General features: G+C 29.1%; 1 protein-coding gene across 2 annotated transcripts; it reads right to left on the bottom strand.

Annotated features, from left to right (window-relative positions):
- Positions 1-385: 385 nt before the first annotated feature.
- LOC111623739 (probable protein S-acyltransferase 23) lies at positions 386-27206 on the bottom strand. 2 transcript variants are annotated; one of them, XM_023366428.1, is made up of 10 exons: positions 26840-26969; positions 20384-20543; positions 13225-13465; positions 7815-7980; positions 4221-4354; positions 3951-4093; positions 3610-3706; positions 2950-3275; positions 2716-2881; positions 386-2645 (listed from the first exon to the last, which is right to left on the bottom strand). In XM_023366428.1, the coding sequence occupies exons 3-10, from the start codon at positions 13336-13338 to the stop codon at positions 2451-2453; spliced, it is 1341 nt and encodes a 446-aa protein (XP_023222196.1). In that variant the 5' UTR covers positions 13339-13465; positions 20384-20543; positions 26840-26969; the 3' UTR covers positions 386-2450. The 2 variants fall into 2 exon arrangements, with proteins under 2 accessions (XP_023222196.1, XP_023222195.1); XM_023366427.1 differs by lacking the exon at positions 20384-20543 and having other exon boundaries at positions 26840-27206.
- Between the last annotated feature and the right edge of the window lie 42 nt (positions 27207-27248).

The raw sequence follows: 27248 nt of genomic DNA, 5'->3' as shown, positions 1-27248 counted from the left end.
GAATGAGTGTGGCCAGCTAAAACACGTAAAAATAATATTAAAGTAGCCAAGACATAGCCAAATATTGTAGCGCCACATCACTAGAGGACATTTGAAATTTGCCGACTTGGACGGTCGGTTAATCGAGGCTCTACTGTATTATTTTTAAATTTTTGCGTGTTTTAGCTGGCATCAACGGCTCGACCATTGACAGGAGGCCAGTATTTAAACGAGACTTAATTTTCTAATTATGAGTGGTTGTTTGTTTCGTGAGCAATAAAATAATTTTAAAATAATTTTTAACGATACAATAGCGACGATTATTATTTTTAAAAAAAATTTGTTAGGCTTAACATCGATGAAAATTCAACGCGAGGTTGGTTAATAGCGATATACTAATTACATGGGATATGCTAATATACTATGCTAATAATGCATTTTTTTTATTCTTTACGGTTATCCGATGTTTTAAAATCATCATTATTGCTATTTTAGTCAAATAATCGAATATGTAGTGTGTGCTGCCGAGTGACAAACAGTTCGAATACCGAATGGATGGATGTGCCTTAAAATGTTTACTCCTAAAATGTAAAATATTCGTTTTAATCTTGCACTCAATACTTTATACAGTGATAGAAAACAATCCAGCAACGAGTTGCTTAACTTTCCCGGCAATATTTAAAATTACACGTGGCGCCATCTGTTATAGTATTTTATATAATTTATTATTATAAAATGGCAAAAAGCTTAATTTTGAGGGTAGAGGGCGAATTTCATTAAAAAAAATTGTAAATGCTAATGACACGAAATAAGTCAACGGAAACGTTTCTTTCAAATTTTTATTGCCAATTTTCTTTCGATACAGGCAACTATATTAACAATTTTAATAAAATTTGTGAAAAATCTCTAAACTGGAAGACTACTATACAACAAAACAATTCCTTTTTTTTCCTAATAAGCTTCGATATATAGATATATAATTTTTTTCCTATAAAAATTCTTAACAGGAAATTACTTCGTGTGTTTCCTACATTTCCTGAATTGTGACGAATGATGTTGGACGTTACATTTTTCTAACATGGTACAAAAGAATCAACTTTGAAGCTATAAAAGTGATCTTACAAAATTTAAATCTATTGAAATCATCAATATGAAGCTTTAAACCTCGTCACTTATTGCGTCTTTGGTGTAAAATATAGCATTTGATATCACAAAACGAACTGGCGACCGTAACGGCGTTAAATATATGCTATGTACTGTACCTTGTATACATATATCTTTATATATGTATATATATATATATATATATATATATACATACACATATACATATACGCGGTACGGATACGTACACGTAACACACGAGTAATAAAACAGGAACTGGACATTTTCGAGCGGTTTCTGGATGGTAGACTGAAGTTGCTGTAAACGGAACTCGATGGTCCTGTCGTATAATGTGGACAATTGAGAAACTGTATACCTCATTGTACTTGTTAACAATCGTTTCAGATTGTCTGATATATACACATATATATATTATTTTTTGAATATACGTTCAATTAAATGCTATTTTTTAGTTTGGAATGTTAGAAAGGTTTGTTACTTAAGTAAACATGTTCCCGAGTTCTTTGTAACTTTTCTTTTATATATATATACATATATAATTTATATATATATATATGATATGATTTTCGAATGAGCATTCGATTCGTTAGGCGACGTCTAATACGAACGTCTAGCAAATTAATGTTTCTCTGGCAGAATTATCGTGCGTTAAGCAATTTTGGTGCATAGTTCTTTCTTGATACCGTGTAAAAGTCTAAAAATAATGGAAAGAGGAAAAATGAACTAGTATATTTTTTTTGAATAGTGTTTCTCTAAGAAAAGATTATTTTTTTCAATTAAATATTTAAAATATAATTTGAAGAGAGTGCAGTTTTAGCTACCCAATTATGATATTTTGCAGATTTATTAATAAAAGTATTAAAATGTTTATCCGTTTCACCGGATAAGGTAATCGTTTGATTATTGCCAAAAAGGAATTAAGCGTTCCTATTGTCGATAAAGTAGAGGCCTCGCGGTGATGGGTCCGAATTTCCCATTCTTTTTAATTACTTCTGAGGCACTTTCATGTCTAAAAGCAACTAACATAATTTTCTAGTTCATCTCTACATTTGCATAAAAATGAGAATAATTCTAAGTTTTTTTTTTACCCTGAATAAATTGCTAGCTATCTTTTAGGGGAGGGCTGATTTAAGGATATGTAAACAGATCACTTTCTACTTTAATACTTCTAGGAGAGATTTTATTCTATTTAATTTAACTAACCCTATTGTTCTATTGTTTTTCCTAGGGTTTATTCGATCCTGCATAGCTATAAATCTGCATTCATCCTGACAGATTTTGAACTATTCGAGTGCTAATTTCTCAAAACTAGGCACATGTAGTTTAAATTATACTTGGACTTATTTTTATACCACTTCTTCTTTTTTGAGCTCAATGTCGTTGACGTCCCAAATCCTAGTGCAATGAAAATATTCTTTAAAGTTTTCCAACAATCCACGACTGAAGGGGTTATGGTAATGTCCTTTGCTATCCATTAGATACCCGTATCGTTTGTAATTGAAGGCTTCGTTGGTTGTCAGATTGTATGCAGCGTACAGTAACTGAAAATTAAAGAACAAGGTAAAGCGGATTAATTCAATGGTTCCTTAAGATTATGAAAATAAAACTTACAGTGCTACCCGTCAGCATCCATCCCAGACCACAGAACATTATGGCTTCTAAAAGTCCAGCTATGTAGCAATACAACCAGCCTTCTTTTATAATGCACACAAAGGCAAAATATACCGTAACTGTACAATTAATAGCAACACAGGAGCAAAATATGAGAAACCACACCCTAAAAAATGATGATTATTTTACTTTACAGGCAAACTTTATATCTAAATAATAAAAAAGGAATCTTACCTGTTGTAAAGCCCTACGCAATTGTATATGTAAGGACAGTGGTGATCGAAATGAATTACGCACCGATTGCATATTCGACAGTGTTTGGCTCTCAGTGGACGTACCGTACGGCATGTGTGACACAAACGTGTCATGGGACTTTGTCTCTCCTTCCATTTATCAAAATGGGCCATCTGACGAATGGCGTAATGGTACTCGTCCGTATTCTGTTTCAGATAACCGGGATTCCGCGTGTGGGCTACAACCATGCTCAGCCACATTACAGTATTGGTCACAATGAAAAACCAATGAATCAGAGGTATGTCGTCCCAAGTCAAAGGCACGCACTAAGAAAAGCAAACAACACTTATAAACTTAAGTTTAGTTAAAATGTATAATATTCAAACCTTTTCATTTCTACTTTTTAACATTATTCGAGCATACTGATAGGAAAAAGCATACACAACACTATTTCATGCACATATTTAAGAACAATAATGATAGACAAACTAAATGTATGCAATAGCAGGTAAGAGATACAGGAAATTTTTCCTGACTACTTTTAATTTCATTTATAATAAGTACCACTACATAATACTAGTGGCGTAAAAAAAAATATATATATTTTAACTTTGAATAATCATTAAAGACTATGGTGGGAAGGGAATGGGAAGATTTTACCCGAAGGAGATACATGGGGTAGCCCCAGAAGAGAAGAGAACACAAGAAGAAGAGAAGGGGACCTTTACTCTTTCCAGCAGGACCAAAAGCAAGCTGCCTGTAAGGAAGGCAAACAAGGAGAAACTAAGCAGAATAATATGGGTTTAATAGTATTTTTAACACTCACGTGCAATAATTTTCTCACTATTTAGACAAATAATCAATGTAATACTAAATCATACATTTTACTTTTTAATAATTTAACATGCAAAGTTTAAATTCAAATTTTTTGTTTATTTTTAAAATGAATACTTTATTAACTTAATTAAAAAAACAAGTGACGAGAAAGAAGTGGAACTCACCAAATATTGAATCGCGGAAATAATCTTCTACGCAGTCTTAATTCATTTTCCAAATAATCAATGACGTCAGAATGCCGTTTTATTTCGGCGAGGATCAGGGGAGTTCGACCCTCTTTGTCCGAAACTTCTATCTTCACTTTATCCTAAAAATTTATTTAGGTTCTTGTCTTAGATATCAATTAATACTATTAATAGATTTAGTGTAAACAACAAATTAAGAATATCTTAACTAGGCACTAGATTACATGCCAACAAATAACAGAACTATACCTTTTCACAAAGATCTTGGACAACAATGTAATTACCATTAAGGCATGCGAGGTGTAATGGCGTTTGACCATAACTGTCTTGTTGTTCGGGATTACATCCAGAATAGATTAATAATCTCATAATTTCTGGAAATCCTACAAAAGATTAAATGAAAAAATATTGCAAAATATTTTAATTTGGAAACTGAAATTATTACTATAGTAAAAAAAATAATTTGTACTAATATGCCATTTTCAACTGATAGTACAAATGAGTATTCCAGGACAAACTCAAATGGCAAAAGCCCAAAGACAAATTGCAATGTACAAATGCTCATACAGACAACAAAGACACTTGGACTTTAGTACTAGTGAGATTTTATTTTTTTTACTATAAGAATTGTTTTATAATTTTACAAATAAATTATTTATGTATTAAAAAATGAAAACTAAGGTTACAAATAACATGTGTATTTTGTATGTATACAAATTATAAGTTAAACTTCAATCTTTTTACGAAACTAAAATGTCATGAATAAGCATATAATTAATATAAACTTTTTGAAATAACATGACTTCTGTTTTGCATCAGAAGTTTGTATATAGTTAATCAGGGTCTCCTGCTCCTAATCTTTCCATATCTAGTCTTGACTTTCATCTAACATCGTTCTTGACATTAAGGAAGGTCAGAGACAAAAGAACAATAGTGAGAATTTGTCTACATNTTGTCATATGGCATTACTTCATAAGCTTAGACTGAACAAACTTTCGCTTGAATATAACTTGAGATTAAATTCATGAAACAATCATAAAAAATACAAAAAGACAAAAAAAATTTAAGAATATTTAAAAGAAAATTATACAGCAGGTTTCAAGCCACAACTGTAAGTTTCAAATTTTAAAAAATTTTAATTGAACAGGCTAAAAGATTTCAGGTTTATATTCTTGTATCAATAACTAACATCAACTTTCTAAAAAATTATACATTAAAACAGAATATTTGATAATTCAGAAATTTTCTTAATATATAAACATGTAAAATATAAATATAAAAAAATTAGTAGTAAAAAAATGTATAAAAAAGTGTGACTGAGTTCTGTCATAGTATGGATTTTATGCTTAATTATAACATTTTACTATATATAATATATATATCCATCTTACACTGAACATTAAATGAAAAATTTTTTGATTGAGCACAGAATGAAAAAATGTATTTCAAGTTAGAATGAAGAATTTCAAAATTCCTGTTTTTATTCTTGTATGTGGAAGTAGAGATGGGTAGCTCATCTGTTGTTCTTATTGGGTAATTACTTAATTGTAGCATAATACCTACTTGGTCTCAGTTAATACATTTTTTTATCAAGAGCCTCTTCTGATAATGCTGAAATATCTTTACCTTTTGTACAGTCTTCAAGATTTTCTTTCAATCTTTTTCTTAAAGACTGAATAGTACTCCCTATGTAATGTCTTCATTCCTGTACAATGTCATGGAGATTACATAAACCCTCTAACTGCCTAATGCTTTCTTCTGGTTCTTTATCATTTCTAATTTGGTTAAAAATAGAAGGTTTTCTCTGTTACAATTTTAGCCTTCCCTATTGTTAAATGAGATTTAATACTCCTAGAGGCACATCAGTTCTGTAAGCATTTTATATTTTGATAGTAGTTGAATATTAAAATATTTTAGTGGAATTCTATCTCTAGATGAAAGTTTCATAGAATTTCAGAAATAATTACAAAATATAAGTTGCATTCAGTGACCATACATGAACATTTCTTAATATTTTTTACTTTTGCCATTTCTTCTCCTGATAAAAGACTTCTTTACCTGAAAGTAATCATCATATTTTATGGTAAAAAAAGAAGCTGCTCCATTTCAGCATAGAATATTTAGTGTACACAATGGACAACACACATTAAAAAAGTGTTCAGCAGCAATCCAGTCTCTGAACACCACAATCATTGCTGCCCCATTGCACACAATTCTGTTGCCCATAATGGGACAGCTGGATGGTGAGAGACAGGACCTGATATACCTGGACAGACCACAACATGAAAAATTCCTGGGATTTTTCTGACCCATCCGGCCATGTCTCCAATAAGGTTAGAGTGAACAAAAACTTGCACCATTGTTTAGAACATACTAAACATAATACACAGCAGCAAAAAATTAGTGATTGCCCTAATAGTTTTTGAAATAATTGGCAAGAGAGACAGTTTTATTACATCCTGTATATATAGATAAAACTACAAGAATAAGCAAAAAGGTATTACAGTCGAGTTTGCATAAGTCGACACACCAAAGGGAAGTGTAAATTGTGTTGAGTTATCTGATATGATGACTAAAACGAAGTTGAAAAAAACCACAAAACTACAATAAGGAAAATACAGTAGTGCTTTATACAGTACATTCAATGTATCTCTCTGACCATCCATCACTGGCACTAAAGCTGGTTTCTACTCCAAGTACCTCAGCAATTTCCATTGCTTTTTATTTCAGTATCAGCCCTGAAACAGGAAGATTTGATTAACAAATTTGCTTTAGCCAATGTACCAGAGGATCTTCGACATCTTTGAATGGCTACTTTCTCTGGCATTATCAAGACAGCTGTGACGACAATGTCAAAAAAAAAGAAAAAATTTCTTAATTTCCTCCTTTTCCTTCAGAATTCCTACTAATGTTGTTCTTGGAAGGTTTTTTTTGTTTTGCAAATTCAGCTTGCAAAGTTTTATTACATTCAAATTCAGACACAAGTTCGTATTTTTCCTTCAGCATAAGCGTTGTTAGCTTTTGGATACTCATTTCTAACAGAAATGTGAAACATGTACTACAAATAATGCATGAATGAAAGGTGAGAAAATGCAAGATTGGATTCTGCTGTGACATTGATACAGATTGTGTTTTCCTTTTGTTTATCTGTTATTATTTTACATATAAAAATACATAAAATGTTAAGGTATTTTTATTAATATGTACATATTAATAAGTTGACTCTCTTCCTGAAAAAAATGAGTTTGCACCACACAGCTTACTGTGCGATATGAACTCATTTTTTCAGGAGGGGAGTCGACTTATCAGACGTCTAAATGAGTGTGGGACAGAAAAAGTATTCAATTTATCCAGTGATGACGAGTTAATTGGAAAAATATCTTTCTTGTCATATGGCATTACTTCATAAGCTTAGACTGAACAAACTTTCGCTTGAATATAACTTGAGATTAAATTCATGAAACAATCATAAAAAATACAAAAAGACAAAAAAAATTTAAGAATATTTAAAAGAAAATTATACAGCAGGTTTCAAGCCACAACTGTAAGTTTCAAATTTTAAAAAATTTTAATTGAACAGGCTAAAAGATTTCAGGTTTATATTCTTGTATCAATAACTAACATCAACTTTCTAAAAAATTATACATTAAAACAGAATATTTGATAATTCAGAAATTTTCTTAATTTACTTTTAAGTGATTTGATCAAAAACATTCATATTAATTAAATACTATACAAATTTAAATTGAAAAATAAGATTACATACATTAAATATTAATATATTTTATAAACAAACTTTTATTTAAAACATTCTAAGTAACTCATATTTAAAATTCTAAGTACCTTTGTATGCAGCCCAGTGCAATGCAGTATCACCATTGTTATCACATAAATGTCTGTTTGCTCCTCGACCCAGAAGATAACCAACCAGATGAATGTAACCATGCTGACTGGCAATAATGAGAGGACTACGACCTCTAGCATCACAGACATCAACAGACACTTTAGCCTAAAAGTAATAAAAGTAAATTAAAAGTCAGCACAAACTGTTTTTGGATTGTGGCTAAAGATAGATTTACTGTTATGATTTCAAAAAGTGTATTTTTTAAAATTATTTATCAAAACTATTTTAAACGATTTTACTGAAAATATTTTAGACTTCAAAATGCTAAATTCAGCCATTAATAAATTATCAAATCCTAAAAACATTTAACAAAAGTGATTAAAGTTTGTTAAATTTGATTTTAACAAATAGCAAAATCTAGAACTTTTTAGAAATCACTTTCTTTCTACAACACCTGAGCATTTGCCAAGAGATTCTTTATTCACAAATGTTTTCAACCCATTGCTGTAGGCTATCATCAGGTTTTAAATAAGTTTAAGAAAATGTAAATATTTAAACTGAATGAACATTCAGTTTAAATATTTACATTTGAAGTATTCTAAATACAAATTAGAATAAATTAAGAAAAATATAAAATAAAAGTTAAGAAAGTATAACATAAAAATAGGGGAACACATAATTCAGGGGTTTTTATGACCTAATCATTTTTCTATGATGTACTGTATTTCCAAACTGAAGGTAATGCATCTGCATCCATAGCATTCAGGCACTGTCCTTTAATCTTGCTTCTATATATGTCCATTTTTTCCATATCCATAGCAATGATTGGAGAATGTACTGGCTTAATATTTGCTTCATCCCATTTTATAACTGATCCTTCCACTTGCACCACTGCTGCTAAAATTGTATTACCGTGGCCTTTTCCCACATTGTACCTGTGTTCCTTCAGATGCGCAGTGAGATTTCTTTTTGTAACCCCAAAGTTTAGTGGCAATGGCACAAGCAGAAGGATCAGTTATAAAGTTGGATGCAGCATGAGATTTCTTTTTGTAACCCCAAAGTTTAGTGGCAATGGCACAAGCAGAAGGATCAGTTGGATGCAGCAAACATTATCTTTTCAGTATTTCCCTTCAAAACCAATGTGACTCAATATAGCTGAAGATATTTTTCATCTCCTCATACATATGATGAGGAGATGAAAAATATCATGCTTATCTGAATATACATTCAGATAAGCATGATTGTAGACATTCCTTAAGGAAGCTCTTTATTTTCATGCAAGTGTTCAAAACACTTTTCAAACCATCTAAAATAGTGTTTGATATCAACACTTTCCTGTGAAGGTTACAGTGAGTTCCTGCAAGCAACATTCAAATTAATTTCAAACTCATGTCACAACACTTCTGTTTTTTCTGCATATTGCTCAGTTACTGTCTACATATCCTAATGCATTTCATCTAGACTTCATTTTTAATTAAGTATTGAGAGTTTCCTTGTTATTACCTCAAATAACTGGTTCACTTCAAAGCATATATTTAAGTGTTCTTTATTCCATGTGTAACATATGAACAAGCAGCTGAGACAAACCTTATACACCATGAACTCATTCAGTTGTAATAGGATAAATTTAATCACAACTCTGAATAAGCTCATCTTCTATGAAGTGGAACATTCATTGATTCTGTAAGCAACTGTGTTATTGGAAAATGGAACTGTTTCACTTTCTTTTTAGCTCCTCTCATCAAATGTAACATGAACTGAATGTCTCCAACTCTTCCAGTTTTCTTTCAGAAAATTTGAGAAAATTATTTTTCAAATACAGATTGCTTTAATATTCCAAAGCAGTTTAATTGCATATCCTCATTTGCAAGTACTTTGCATGTAAAGTACTAAATTTTTTTCCGACTTTTCCAATGACTGTGTGCCGGAAATAGCCGTTCCCTAACAGGTACTTTACACGGATTCGCGTTAGTGTGCCAGGCCTGGACTTTAAGCATGCACCGAATTAAATAATAACAAAGTTTGTCAAAAATAAATCAAATATTTAATAAAAGCTTTAGTAATAAACTATATACAATATTTAGTAAAAAATCAAGTAACAATTTATTCAAAGAAAATCAATAACAATCAACCCGACAAAACTCAAATCAATCTATTTTCTAACTTACTTCTATTCCCCTTTGGAATTTGACAAAAATCAAAGACTTAACTTATAAACAATAATTCTTATGAATTAAAGGTCCTAATCGTCACCTCAATATACTAGGAACCTATTTCCTCAACTCTCAAAACTTTCTCTATTCGTCGATCCACAAATCAAATAACTTCAAAATCGCCTTGGAACTATTTGATCCTATCGGACACCTCTCTCGTTCACTGCTATGAAGCTCACCAACCTCGTTGCTATCAGAAGCTCACCTCATTCATCTTCACTTGAGATTCGGACTTTATACTGTGAGGTGACGTCACAACTCTGAATGCGATCACTCCCCTCATTTACATACTTATTTGCTAACAATAAACTTTTTCTATTTGTTTGGCAGCCTATTTTCCGACAATGCTCGCTAACCTTTTACATTATTCTTTTTAACAATTTTCGGGATGTTTTTATTCTTTAAGGTTTAGCGAGTCCCTAAGTTGTGCTTGTGGGGTCTCCCCCCTTTTCTCAGTGCGGACTTACTTTTTTCCGCTCGGGAGCGCAAGTGTGCACGAGTTTTAACTATGGCGCTTTTCTCTCGTTGGTGAGTTGGTTTCTCTTCTATTTTTAAGTTTCTAAGGTGAATGGTGAGGAAACCTTCGTCCTAACAAAACATAAGCCCCAAAACAAAAATAGAATAATAAGCAAAATAAAAGTAAATAAAAATAATGCTCGGACTTGGTTCCTTACACCCCAATTACATAAAATTTGGGTTTTTGTGGAATTGAGTGAAATTGCAGAATTGCACTTTCACTCAATTCCACAAAAACCCAAATTTTATGTAATTGGAATTATAAACTAAACTGCTAAAAACAAAAAATAGCAGATTAATAATGCATACCTCCTCATTTCAACCTAATAACAGTAAATATACATTGTGGTAAAGGCTGACAAGGTACTAAGATTGATATGTTGGTTTAATCATCCAGGAACATTGGATGGCAGTTCATAATTCTATTGTGTTGATCAGAGGTGATGCCAAATCATTGAGAGGAGTCTGTACAGTGTCCCAAAGATGCTCAATTGGATTCAAATCTGATGAGTGTATAGGCCAAGGAAATGCCAGGAATGCTCTTGTATCACCTGTTGTTGATGTGTAGCAGCATTTTCCTGCTGAAACAATCCATCTCCATCAGGAAATAGGTGGAGCATATAGGAATGGAGATGGTCAACAATGATGTTCATGCAATTAAAACTTTCAAGACAGACTCTGTTAAGTAGTGATTCAAGTGAGCTTTAACCAAATACACTAAAAAAAAAAAAAAAAAAAAAAAAATAATAATAATAATAATAATAATAATATATTTAGTTCATTAAACTTCTCTTTTCTCAAAAAAATAAAAAAATAAAATAAAATATTTGATAACTTTTGGAATAAAATATATTTACAATTAAAAGTACTATTACAGTTAAGGTTTCTTGACTTAACATCGAACATCTTCTAGCATATACTCTTGACATCTGTGTTAACAAAGTTCTGTTTAATCTCGTTGGCATATTAGCATTTCTTTAAAAACATTTATACTATAAATGAATCTTTCTAATTATTATTACTATTATCATCATTATTATTGCTGTTGATAATATTACTGACTTTATTATAATAATTTTAACTAATTGTCAGAATAGACAAGGGAAATATATCTTAAAATGAAACAATTTACAATGTAAAATATAGTCGCACCTTGAGTTTTGAATGCCTTACTTTTTGAACAATTCAGATTAAAAACAAAATTTTGAACTCATTTTTGCCCTGGTTGCTCAGTTCCTGAACAAGCTACTTAGCAGAGCTGGCCACTGATGGTCAACTTCCTATACTTCCTGTGTTAAAGAAACTTCACAACCTGACCAATCAAATGACAGGACCACCAGTTCAGAAGTTAGTGGCACTGAGATTGTATCATGTCATGATATGAATCATCAATGATGTTGCTATTTAAATTACATTTCAATGTGTATATGAGAAAGATGACATTCTATTATCCAACAGGAAGTAACAATCCAATGAGGCCGTTATTTAGAAACTGTTATTGCTCATCTAATTAATGTACATACAATTTCTGTTTTTCTGTATGCACCACAGCTAAATCAAAATCAAATTATTTAATAGAAACCACATTAATTGACATTCACATAATATAAATGGCATCCAAGAATTTGTGTTTAAATATGCTCAAGTTAAATTAAATGACAAAAATTTATTAATATAATATTATATGTTATAATATTAATATTTATTAATACTAGGTAGCCAGTTAATTAAACTACCATGGTCTATAACATGACATGGAAGTATATCGCCAAGAGGAATTTATTGGAATATAATCCATAACACCTATTTAATGTGAAACTAGCATTGTGAATGTAAAAATCCCTCCCATTTTCTTTTTTGCATTTTTGTTTCATTTGTATTTTATTTATATTTATTGTTTCTTTTTATTGTTTGGTTACTGTAATCCAAATTAATATTTTGTATCATATTTATTTTGAATTCAAATAACAATATATTCAAACATCTTTATAATTTTAAACATGTTCTTACATGTTCTATACAGTAAGGAACGCTTGTCAATGTTCCAGAATTCTAAATCTAATGATGGCCTTTGTTGCAGGTTGAAAACATTCGTTGATGTAATAAATTGTTTTCTCAGTGATTTAAGATGTTATTGTGGTGGCTAGTTAAGTAAACTAAAAATAATAAAATAATAATTAAAACATGCTTTTACACCAAAACTAAAACTAAAAAATAATTAAAATTAAAATCAAAAATATTCAAACATGATATTTTAAAAAGTGTGGATAAAGCACTTGTCTGTCTTGATTAATTCGGTTATATTTCTTGTAGACAGTTGTCTCACTGTTTATAGCATTTCTTATAAAGTTAAAATGAATATAATCAAAATTTCATCTGAATTGGACAAAAATTACAGGAGTTATAAGGAATTCACACAAATACACATACTGTACAGACAATGAGCTTAATATTAGTAATTATAAATTGGCAATGAGCTTAATTTTAATGGCTAATAATTATTAATAGCAGCAAAAAAAATAGCCTGATTAATTATGGCAGTTTATGATCACAGATCTTCCATTGCACAATTATGACATTGATGTTTTATGATTTATATCAATATATTAATTTATGTAAACAAATAAATTGATTAAACTTATATAATTATTCTTTATGTAATTACAGCAAAAATCTTTACCTGAAGCAAAATATCTACAACAGAAATATGACCTTTAGCACAGGCCCAATGGATGGGATGTGATCCTTGTGGACTATAGCTTGGAACATCGACATCCACTCCTTGTTCTACCATATAAGACACTATGTCATAAAATCCTCCCAAACATGCCCAATGAATAGGTGTGTGGCCCTGATCATCTCTTTCACTTAAAATGTGAACTCCATACTTTTTTACAACAAAAACTATTGCCGCTAGCGTCCTAGATAGAAAAAGAAAATCACAAAATACAAATAATGTTTATAGCAGCCATTTTTAATACTGTTTTAATATTTTATAAATTAAATTTACATATATAAAAAATTTAAATGTTTTGTAATAAACAAAAAATAGAATGTGAAATGTATACAGTGGCATAATGTAGTGGGGGTGGCAATATTTCACAATAAATAATAATAATATTTTGTAAAAATTTGAACCATTTAATTTCATATTTTTGTCTCACTTACAATTCGGACCAATTGAATTGAGCACGGAATTTTTCATTACTTATTCTGCAATGAAATTGACTTTTAGTTTTTTAAATTGAGATACCTAAATAAGGAGGCGGCGAAATTTTCCTCTGCCCCAGGTGGCTGACACCCACGCTACGCCACTGAATGTATAACAACAGATATTAATTTGATAAAGTTTCTAATTTTATTTTCACTTTTTATTTTTGTTTTATTTCACGAATCTGTTTAGACTTGCAGATTTTCATCAAAATTAATTAACCAACTCATACATTGTTATTGCAATAAAAATGATTTCATTATCACCACCTGTTATTCTTATTAAAATCTTATTTCAATTCTGATATCTTGAGGGGAGAGAACAGCATTAATTTAATAATTTTATTAAAACATTGCAGAACTTAAGTTGAATTTAGAAGAAAGTAGCTTTAGCTTATTATTTTGATATATTACTTACTAAAAAAAGAAAATGTTTTAAAAATGTATAGTTTAAGAATATTAATGTGACATTCAATCAGATAGTTTCAGCCAAAAGTCAACAGCATTGACAGCACAGTATAGGAGAGTCATTCATTATTTAGAATAATGAATTTGTAGTTGTTTGAAAGTATAATACTAGACTCATTTTCAGAAAAAATAAAAAAAACAGTAGTCAGAATTTAATCCACTTATATGACCATTAAATTTTAATAACCATATAATATGACCATTATAATAACCATTAAATTTTAAAGCTGAATTGTAAGAACTTGTAATTGATGATATGAGTGGATAAAGGCATTATATCACAATCATTCAAGACCCAACTGTCCTCATGGATGAAGGTATAATACCGTATATCAGTCTTCACATACCAGTATCAAAGATCTTAGAAATTAAATGATACTGTAATATTCTCCAAGACATGCTATTTCATGAATATATTTACACGAAAATAATTACATAATAAAAACTTAAACATCAATTCACTGTAAGCTTTGATTTTGTAACATTACCTCTTCATCCACTCATGTCTTCAAATGTAAGTTTGATATAATTGTCAAGAATAAATATAGCATTAATTCAATCAAAATCATACTGTAACATATCAAAAATAAAAAAAACAAATTAATGTTGCACAAAATTTTATTTTATTTAATTACAAAAATATTATTCCTGAGAATTAAGTTTTATTGTACTATATAGGGCATCAGAAAGTTTTGTTTAGTTGCTTAATTAGTAATCACTTAGTGTTGATGTTTATCTGTTCTACTTTTAATTCTACTTCCATCATGCCAAAGAAATTTTTTCATTTATGAGAGTTCTTGAAACTGATAGTTCTTCTATTACATTCGTTTTCCCAATCAGATCCAAGACTAAATTGTAACTTATACTTTTGTAAAATTAATTATTGTAATTTTTATCATACAAAAAAAAAATGACAATTTGTTTTTAAATGTAGAAGTCCAGTACTCTTAATAAAAACTTTGATGCAAGGTATTTTTAATTAAAAAAAAATTAGATATACTTGTTTAGATCTTAGACATAACAAAAATATTTTAAAATTTACATTCTTTTTATGATCAAAAGGAAGAAATTTACAGTATATCTCCACAAATAGTTGGTTTCTTTAAAATTCTAAAATTGAAGTTTGATTAATTTATGGGTTATTCCCTAAAAATAAATGTAATTCTTAATTATTTATATTTATCATATAACTTTGTTCATTTAAAATTTTCTATTGTTTTTTTGTTTTAAATTTGATAATACAGTTAACTCTCTCCTGCTATTAGTCTGTTGAACTGAAAGTTGTCAGTGTAAATGCAATACCTGCTATGTGGAAAAAACGTGAATTTTACAGAAGCAAGAAAACATTATTTTTGAGGAAACCTAAAATAAAATATTCTTTGTATAGCTATTTATTAATAGTACTACTTACATTTCAAATGGGTGTTAGTAAAGACAGTAAAATAAAAACCTGTCACACCAAAAATAAATTATAAACAAAAACATGGCAGGTTCTGATTTCATGAAAACTTGGTAAAGTAAATTTACTGAAAACATAACTGTGCATGCATTGTTAATATCTGCTATGCAATCTGCATACAAACATCAACAACTAGAAATGACAAATTTTGCATATAGCAGGTATTGCATTTATGCCGATGAAGTGTTCATAATTGCAAAATGTAAATAGTTATCAGGGGCATCTAATCTATACATATAAAATATTTAGCTCAGGACAGTCAACACTTTTTCCATCATAGAAAAAAAAAATAAATTAGAAATGGCAGTGCTGGGAATCATTGAATCCCCACAAAAGTTTTAAAAAAATTTTTTGGTAGACATATTTTTAAATTTTTATTCACAAAAAACCATGTTTGATTTTTTAAATCCTGTAATCAGTGAATTTTATATTACATGAAATTTCTAGTAAACATTAATAATTTAGTGGATAGATAAAATTTATCAAATATGTTTTAAATTCCAGTTTATATCAACAGTATAACATCATAACAATTTTGAAAGTGATATTCATTTCCAACTTCTTATAAAGTTTTGGCAACTGTATACTTTGCAGAAGGAACTAATTTACATTTATATAATTAATTACTGAAGTTTACAAAAGTACTTTTCACACAAAGCATTTCATATAAATTATAGGTGTAACTTTAGTTAAAGAATTTTCTTTATATAGGAAATCCTCATTAGTTTGAAATTCAAAGGACGAAATAATCAACTTTGAATTATTGAATTATTTCAAATTATCTGAGATTTACATATTTCTGTATAATATGCCAAATGTCATGTAAGTGATGTACTTTATTAAGCAAACAAAATACAGTTATGTATACAGAATGTTAATTAATAATAATATAAATAAACTACAGATAAACAGCATGTGTCCAGTTAAAATCACAGAATGTAGCCCTAATTATTTTTAAAGTGGCCCAAAAAGTAGTAAGTCGCTGTATAGTAGCTTAGAATTACAAATATTATCTTATCTCAATCTGCTACTTATAGCAATCTTATAATTCCAAAAACCAGCCATATTTTATGACAGGGATGGGCAACCTTTTTCTATGTAATGGCCGCATCTCAAAACTTTTGAACTGATGCAGGCCAAATACAAGAGAAAAGAAATGCCAGTAAATCACAATTATTTATTCATGTATAATTATAAATTAGCATAGGTAAATTAATTTAGCTTCTGGAACTGATGTGAATGTAATATATCAGAAATATTTGGTTAAATATTAGTCACTGCTAGTGTTAAATTAGTTTCGATCCAAGTCTGTTAGCTGATCTTGTTTTAATTTTTACTAAATTCACTGTGGGAAAAACTATTCACATACATAAGTTAAAATAACATTTGAATTTTTGCTGCATACGTCCTTAAGCTGGGAAATTGATATATTTATTCATATTTTATGCAATGTGGGCCACAAAAAAGATTAACGCGGGCTGCATGAAGCCCGGGGCCATGGGTTGCCCATCCCTGTTTTATGAGATAAAAGAAAAAAGGGGTAGTGCATGGGTAAGGTAACACACCCGAAAATGTATTATTGTAAAAGCAAAGCCATATTGACCAGAATTGAGTTGTTCTCAGTCTATTGTTCTCTTATAGCATGGAGGCACTTTGATCTAAACGAACGAATTAACATATACATATCACTGTTTGGACAAAATTTTCACTTCAAAATTTTGAAGTAGCCATATTTTGAACTAACCAAATTCCTTAACATGTAAATCCCTATATCTCTGGCCAAGACAAAAGTACAATTACAAACTAACAGGATTTCAAACTATCAGAGTTCAAATTAACAAGGATTTCCTGTAATTTTTTAATACAATTACATCGACCCCCCTATAAGATCATTGATTTTTCCGTTTTATCTGAATTACATGTTGTACGAGTCACTTAGATTTTACAAATATGTGAGCCGTTCACAGCCCGGCACATGTATTTGTAAAATCTAAGTGACTCGTACAACATGTAATTCAGATAAAACGGAAAAATCAATGATCTTATAGGGGGGTCGACTGTAATCTGAAATATTCAGTATTTAAAGTATCTGTACTAAGTAAATACATTGTAACATTTGTCACATACTTGTTTCTTTATTTTTGATAAAATGCAACCTCAGATACAACATAGCATTTTTGTATCCAGATGACTGAAAAGAAGTTGCTGGTATTATGTATGGAGACAAACTAAATTTATGGTGTACTGTGTAGTAAAGTTGAGTAAGGGTCCTATGTATGTAAAGGTATGAAAAGATCTAAGAAAGCAATTCTAAGTCTGCAAGTTGGATAGCATATCATGAGCAGGAAGGAGAAAATTTTAGATTCAGTGTTTCAGGTGATCAACTCAGCTAGAATGGCAGAAAGTAGAGAAGCCATGAAAACACCCTGTTTTTGCAAAAAACATTGGCTATTAAATTGGAAACAATATGTTCTGTAATAAAGAGGAGGACTTCCTGCATGTCAAGAATTTGTTGGAAGGTAAAAACTTTCTCTAGTGTGTATTTGCAAGCATAACAGCTTCAAAGTGGCATAACAGACATACAGCAAATTTACATCAATTTTGTAGAATTGACATATATTAGTTCATCAATAATTGATTTGGCTTCTAATGCTGAAGTGATTACTAAACCTGAAGAAGGGATTAAAAATAAAAATAGACTGGCTAGGACCTTTTCTAGGAAATATATGATGAGTGCACCAATTAACCAATGGTCATAGGGGTCAGTCAACCTACATTTGTAGGTAGGTCTAGAAGATCAGTGACTTTGGCTGGCAGACTAGGACAAGCAATAATCTTTCTAGTTTTTCTTAAGACTGCATCAAGAAGGATCATTGTATAATAAAATAGATTCAGACTAGATCTAAAATAACTATACTGTATATATTTTTTTCTTTTTATTTATTTTTTAAAACACATTAGCAAGTTAAAATCAAAACATATTTGTATTTTAGGACTTATATTTTTGTTATTATTGTTTTTACTTATTCTATTTATGTATTTACTCTTTTCACTTTAAGATTGATATATTAAAAGTCATATTAACAAGTTAAAATTATAATGTTTATGTTGTGCCTTTCATTTTATGTAAAATCCATGCACTATGATTTAAATGGCTCATTTGGAATAATTCAACATACTTTTTTAACTATTGTAATTTGAATAGCATATGCTCAACCTGAATTTGCCATTTTAAAATGTCAAAAGTATTTGTTTTTAATTAAATGACTTGAAAATAAACAACTTTAATGCTGACAGACAATTTGCTTTATTCTTATTCTTCACATATTATTATTTGCTTATTAATTAACAAGGTTAATCATATATTTTTACAAATATATGAAACATCAGGCAATATAAACAGTTTAAGTGTGATCATATGGCTGGTCACATGCATTTTTAATTTTATTGTATTTATAAGCCATTATACTAAATATCCTCCACATTGCTTGATTTGATGAACCCATGTCTGAGACAGCTGACATAGCATAAACTATTTCTTCTGCTTTGATTGTAACAGATTTTATTAAATTTGACAAAGAAATACCATCAACATATTGTCCAGTAATATGATATGCTACAGTTTGTTTCCATTGGCATACAATATCATGCATCATTATAACAAGTGTTTGCATGTTAATTCAGGGTTAAAAGTGAGCGTAACAGTTTCAATTAAACCTTTTGATAATGTATCAAAATCAGAGCTTTTAGTTAGACATTTCATCAACACAATATTTTTGTTTATCCAGCTTCATTTCTCTTTATTTTTAATAAATCAAAAGCATCTGTTAATATTCCAGGAGTGGAATTTGTTTCTTGAATATAAGTTCTTAAGGTTCTCAGTGTTGGTAAAAGATAGCCTTCAGTAATTAAATGCTGATAGCCTAGTTCTACATGCAAAATATATATGCATTTATTGCTTTTTTTTTATTGTATTAGGACTCCATTTAAATCCTCTAGTTGACTTTCTGCTCAAGCTGAAAATTTGATTTTGAAATTAAAAATTTTATTAGCAGTTTTGATAATGGCTTAAAGTTTTCTTTTAATTTACTATTACTATTAGTTGATTGTTTTAAACCATATTTTAGTTTGATTACCTTCACCAATAATTTATCATAGTGCATTTTTATATTTTCTGTAAGCAAGCACATTGTATAATAGATAACATTTATACTTTTTCTAATATAATAGTAGAAATCATGTACGTTATTTACTTCACATTCAATATTTTCATTAGTTTCAGCTGATATATCATAATATATTAGCTAATGTGTCTATTGTTGAATTTTCATTTTGATATCGTTCACTTTGTGAAGTTTTAAAATAATTATGCTCACTCATTACTTGTTTTGCTTCTTTATAAGTCATTTTCATTAACTATACTTTTTGGTTCTTTATGTTTTTTTTGGTGGAGAAGAATGAGTAAAAATATATAGTATAGCTGAAGATAAGTTTCCTTTTTCCATCTAGTCTAGCTTTTTTCCCCCCATTGAGAATCATGAAAATGATCCTACAAAAAAATAAATTACACAATGAGTTTTTTCTACATACCTCTATAAATTGATTTCCTATATTTATTACATTATTATGTTTCATTTATTAGAAAAATAAATTTATATAATATATACATTAATTTCTCAATTATATAAAGCTGTGTACACACCTCACAACGATGAATAATCACTAGGCATCCAATTTCTGTGCTTACTTTTGATGCCCAAATACATCTTCAAATTGGATCTCATGGAAAAGTTTGTCAATTTCCCTTTTTAGCTGAATTTTTACAAGCAGCACAATGCGGCATATTTTGAATTTTCAGAAATCTATAATGTTTTTTAAATTATTACTATTCAACAAATAAAAAATTGTATATAAAACAATATGTTTCGAAATATTTAACTTCACATAATGACCAGAAGTACAAATTTACTTAGTTTGATGTAATAAATCTCAATCAAAACATTAAGTTATATTCAAACTATTTCATTAAAATTTTATATTTATAAAATTTTTTAATTTTTAAAGCCTTCAAAATTTTAAAGTGCATTAAGACTTCATCAACTCATATTAATTAATTTAACTCAGAGCAGATGTATAAAGCCATTTTAATAATTTAAAAGAAACTTTTTAGTGCAGTAATCATCTGGAGATAAAACTTATCTTAAACTAAAAACAGTTCAAGTAGATTTTATAAGTTTTGTAATGTAAAGCCTTGTAATTTTTACAATGCTTTCTCTGAAAACTAACACTTTCACCATAAGCTTCTTAATTAACAAAATGAACGTAACACGGCACCCACGATATCATGTGACAAAAACATCAATAAAAATGAACATCTTCATTTGCCAACCTCTGGATGAGAGGACCTCTAGCTCCTCAGACTCATTTGACTGTTTTCACAGGAGAAGGAACAGACTACAGGCATACCTCGACTTACGTCGTTTCGAGTTACGTCGTTCCCGATTATACGTCGTTTGTCAAAAAAGTATATGGAAAAATAAAAATTAAGTTTAAGTCATTTTATTCGACTGTCCACCACAAATATTGAAGTCGTAATATCACTAGAAAAACTTTTAAAGCACATAAAATCATATTAAAATATATACGAGTATGTTCTGTATTTACAGTACATGCATTCGTAAATTTAGAATATTTTTTTCTGTACTATATTAAAAACTAAAATTTATTTCTTTGTAAGCTTAAAATAGATTTTTATTAACCATATATTATTAAAAATGCATTAATAAATAAAATACAGAACTGGGAATGGTAATTTATGGTTTAGCCTAGTGACAAGTAGATTCGGAAACAAGTAAATTCGACTTACGTCGTTTTCCTGGAACCAATTACCGACATAAGGCGAGGTATACCTGTATATAGGATAAAAAATTTGTCAAGCAATAAACTCAAGTTTCTGCACCACACTTAAGCCTAGTACTCACTTGCAAAAACGAACAACAGAAATAGTAAGCTAAAAATTGCTGTTCTGTCATCTTTCTAATTGAATGTAGTATGGTACAATTATATTAATTAATTAATTTAGAAGGTTATGGAAGAAGAAAATCAGCCCTGAGCAGAACTCAAACTCATAACTGCCACTTACCACGATAATGCATTGCCAGTTATGCTACCTGGACATTCATCTAATCTTCGCTCCCAGAACTATTAATTTAGAAACCAGAATATGGAAAGTCAAAGTCAAGTGTCATTCATCCGTGTGATAAAAATGTATAAATCAATTGAATTTTCAATTTGCTATTTCAACTGAAATTTATTTTTGATTACATCAGCAGTAAAAAGAAAAAGTCAGATGAATGTGAGCAAGAAAAATATTTTGAATAGATCAAGATTAGGGATTTCAAATACTTTAGAATACAAATTATAACTACATGCTTATGAGTACCTTTTGATGTAAATTTAGTATTTACTACCAGTTAGTATTTAGTTTGGATAATAAATGAACAAACCATACTTTCTAAGTACATTGACTGTCAAGTGTAAATGAACTTATGTTTATTATTTTTTGTTATGAGAGGGTGCTCAGCAGTTGCAGATGCCTAAGAAAATAAATGTTAGTTTGGAAATGTTAAAAAGTGTATCTTGCTCTACCTCAACTTTTTAGTGCATTTTCCAGTCATTAACAGTGTAACCTGTTAATACACTGACTGCAATAGTTCAAATGCTAGCCTTCCATATGACATTTATGATGATTTTACTAAATAGCCTTCCTATTGGTATAATTTTTATCGTTCCACTTTCCATGAATGAATGGTGAACATACTAATGAACAAAAGAGTGAACATGCAAGTTGAATGACTACAAAGGCAAGATTAGGAGAAAGAGAAAAATGGACACATGCTAAGACAACTAATCCTTGCCAAAATCTTGCTTTAGGTTCTAATTTTGGTCCACCATTTTCAAAATCTGTTAAATGCAGGTCTGTTAAACTGAGAATTGTCTCTACTCTAAATAAATGTTCTTAAACTCATAATATTTTAGACATTAAAAAACATTTTTTTGGACTTCAAATCCTCACATTTCTTCCATTTATCAAAGAAAAATTTCAAGTTATATGCATATTTTTAATACATCTCACTTAATAAAGAAAAAATATTTGTTTTTGTATAGAATTCACAAACTTGGAAAATTACACATTGTCTAAAAATCCTGTTTTAAACAAAATGTATTTTGATCAATAATATTCTGGCTAAACATACCATTGCTAATATTATTTTAAAAAGTATTTTATTTTTGTAAAACTATATCAGCTAATTGCTTTCATTGTTCTTGCTTAGGCATTCACAGTATTACTACTCAGACCCTTAACATGAAGTACAATTTTAATTCTAAAATGTAATTATTGAATTGAAATTTGTTTCCTTCTGTCCTGAAGAAAGTTGTTTAAGACAACTGAAAATGTTTGAGAGTTAAAATTGTACTATTGAAAATGTTAAAAGGTCTTAGTAGTATTACTATGGTTTTTTACAAGTGCAGTTTTCAAAGTGCTTAGACATTCATTTTATCAGTTGTAATAGTTCATTATAATAAAGTTCAGAAAAATGGTTTGATATTAAACTATCACAAAATCTTTATTCTATAATTATATTAATAATTTTTCATTGAATGGATTTGTTTGATTTTTGATACATTACTTAAAAAAAACTTTATTGTTGCATTAAATATTTATTAGAGAATAAAACAATCAAACTAAATTTTTAATTTATTTTGAACATTGTACCAACTGTTGCTGTTACAGAAAATCAATTTTCAAATATTCAAAAATATTAAATCCAAGTAGCTTCAATGATTATTTTTGCCTTTTGACTTCTAAAAATAATGCACAACAATTAACCATGATTTAAAACTATATATTTCTTTTTACAAATAATAAAACTTTACAAAATATTTAGTCACATTAGCTAAATCAAACTATAAATTAATATATTCACAATTCACATTTAACACTTTCTGATCAATAGTTTTAATAAAGTTTTTAAAAATATTCCAATAATAATGTTTAACCTTTCACATGTCAGCATCTATGATTAAAAAAAAAATATGTATTCAACATATATAAAATTTAACTCTAATGTAATCTATCAATATTAAAGAACTTCATTGTACTCTCTGCTGAATCCCACTGATGTGAAGAATAGACAATTAATAACATTAATTTCAGATGACAGAACTTTAACAAAATTTCTAAATACTTTGAACATCTTTTCTAAAATTAAACTGAAATTCAGCAGGAACTAATTAATTGTTAGTACCATCAACTGTGGAAAAGAGACTGCAAATCAAGAAAAATTATTTGACATCTGACAAATTACATTCAACATTTCTTGAATCTTAATTCCAAAACTACTTATTGTCAATAAATAATAATAATAAACAAGTGAATGGTTTCATTCATTTTTAATAATCATCAACATGTTAAAACTCTTCAATCAATAACTTTCCAATACTGGGATATAATAAACATATACAACATACCTATACCAGCATATTTGAAATTAGCAAATTGTTAATTATAAATGGATATATAAATGGATTAATATAAAATATTAAAAACGAATGAAAACATTAGTAAAAATATGTTAATTTTAAGTATGCTGGTATAACTTTTCAATCAATTTAAATTATAATTTCAAATTCAAAAATTTTTAAAAATTTAAACAATCAATCAATCAATCTGATAATCACTACTGTGAGATCATGTGTTCATAATCACAGATATTGAAACAAAAATTTTTAATTTTTTTTATTTCGGTATTAAAAGGGGCTATGACTGTACAGCACAAAGGCCACATATGTAAAAGATGACTCATTAATCTATTTTAAAAGACTTTATTGAGAGAGATGTTCTCTTGTATATTACTTGGTTGAAGTATTGCAATTGACAAAACAAGTCTGCTTTATTATGAAAAGAATTCCATGAGAGGAAAGTTTGAGAGAATCTCTGGAGGGAAGGTTCTCAATACAGGGTGATCATAAAGATTGAGAAAAGAACTTTGAAAATAAGGTACTATAGAGAGGTACATACTCTATTCTTTGATGAGATTCAGCAAAGTAGAAAGAGTTGGTAGCAATAGAGAACACAGCAGACTGGACAGAAACTAAACAAAAGTTTGTCAGTTCTTTATATTAAATCTATTAAACAAAAATGTACTCTGTGTCCAAGTGACGTGTGTTTTTACATATTGGGTCCCTCAAGCTTACATTCTAATTGATTTTGTATGTCCTTCCTCATAACCTGATTGGTATTCCTTGCCTATTTCTAGGTAATATTAGAGACCTTCTCAATCATGAGAAAGTTCAAGTACACTGTTAATTAACACCAAGAATTCAATCCCAATTGAAGATGTTTGCTGATCTTAGAACCCTCATTGTAAGGTAGTGTGTATACTTCTCACTGCGTTATTTATAAATTTAAATGTTATTTGTAAACTGACAGAAATAAACAAATATGTTCAATAGGATGCAAACAATTCAATTAAAAAAATGTTCTTTTACAAAATTATTAAGGGAGGGATATTAAGACAAGAGTGGGCATTTTCACCTGCAGGGACTCACACTATAAGTGACTGAAAATATTCGTGTTTATTAAATGTATTGCTAGGATATAGGTAAATTATTCTTATTTATTTACAATTTATTTAGAATTTGTACTCCAAAATTTTTTAAACTGATTATTAACAATGTCATGATGTCAAGTAATTTTGAGATATAATTAGGTTATATTTGATGGCTGATTGTTGATTTTCAAGTTTTATTTTAGTAGAATTTTTTCATTATAGACTCTGCTATCCAAAAGCTACAGTATAATTATTTTAAATATCAGATTTTTGAACTATTAAATAGGAAGTTGTGTGAGAATAATGATTATATTAGTACAAAATATGATCATATTTGTTAACTTAATTGTTGTAACTCACAAAATGATATTAATAAAGTTTCCACAATAGTAATAAAAGTATTTTTCTTATCCTACCAGTTAACCCATTTCTTAATAATTGATAGAATCTAAAAAATGCACTATGCTATAAATAGCATTATACCTTGATAACTGTTTCTGTATCAACAAATGAAACCCTTAGACAATTTCTACGCATTTAATGGCTTTTTCTATCCACTAGATACTTTATTAAAACAAGGGCAATGAGATACACTCAGAGCATATAACTCAATGACTAGTTCGCTCAAAAAGATTTAGTCTTCAATTATATTAATTTTATCCAGTTTTAAAAATAAACTTCTATGCATTTGTAGCTAGAACTATTTTAAGATGACCAAGACAAAACCTTTCTCACTTGTTTCTAGCTGTTTATACTGATATACTTTATGAATGTTAATGTCTTTGATAAAAGTATTTATGCAAAAAGTAGAAAAATATAGTAAAACACCACAAAATGTATTTCTAATAAATCTATGTTCATGAAAAATTGGAAGTTTATATAAATTATATTGTTAAACTAGATCACGGATATAAAATTTAATTATCTCCCTTGCTGAATTGTTATTTCATGAAAAATTGGAAGTTTATATAAATTATATTGTTAAACTAGATCACGGATATAAAATTTAATTATCTCCCTTGCTGAATTGTTATTTCCTTAAAAAAAATATATACTGGCAATACTTTTAACAGTCATTTTATCTTTGAAAATGAATATCCATAAATCCTAGTACTTATCTCTTGAAATTAATTTCTGTAAATAACTGATCACAAAGAAACAGTTTCAATATACATTTTTAAGTATAAAATTAGAAAAATGATTATTTATAAATATCCAGTGATAAAACAATTATTTATCCAAGCATTTTCTGTAAGTTCATCATCGTAGCCATGATGTTTTCACAACAATCATCATCAGAGTAAATAAATACTGTGTACAGAGTGCATAATCTGTTAATGTCATTTTAAAAAATAAACATTTTAAAGAAATAAATGGCAAAAACTTTCTACCGAATTGTTCCAGCTTACAAGATCGTCAATAAAACAGAAAATCGACTTAAAAATCATGTCAGATCAATTACTTTTATATAACAAAATGTTTCATAACTAAGGTAAGAAGCGTGTGACGACTTCTTAAATTATAAGCTTAAATGATTTTCTTACCCAGTTTTGACGACATCGAATACCGTTCTCAGCTTGTACCCGTTCGTTTCCAGTTTATTGTTTCCCAGTTCCTCCTCTTCACTGTTCCAATCGACGGCTTCACATTCGCAAGAGAAATGATCGGCCACCATCTTCTTCTCTTCCTCTTACTTCACTCTCTGAAGATGCCGACACCTGGCGATGGGAAACAGGAACTACCAGTATGCGCAATTTCCTCCTCCTTTTTATAACGCCGACACCGAAACAGAAGTAAAACTTAATCGCTTCGATCCGCCATCAATTACGTTTAATTAATTACTGAAAATCGCGGCATCACGCGATTAAATCATCCGATTCGTTTCATTAATAATTACGATTTTTACAATAAGCGATAACTTATTTGAAAAAAAAAAAAAAATCGAAACCTTTA

The sequence above is a fragment of the Centruroides sculpturatus genome, unplaced genomic scaffold (genome assembly GCF_000671375.1).
Source record: "Centruroides sculpturatus isolate CEXI.00-Female unplaced genomic scaffold, Cexi_2.0 scaffold372, whole genome shotgun sequence".
In the NCBI taxonomy this organism is placed as follows: Eukaryota; Metazoa; Arthropoda; class Arachnida; order Scorpiones; family Buthidae; genus Centruroides; species Centruroides sculpturatus.
Note: the sequence above shows the minus strand (reverse complement) of the source record. Positions and strands in the feature narration are given on the sequence as shown.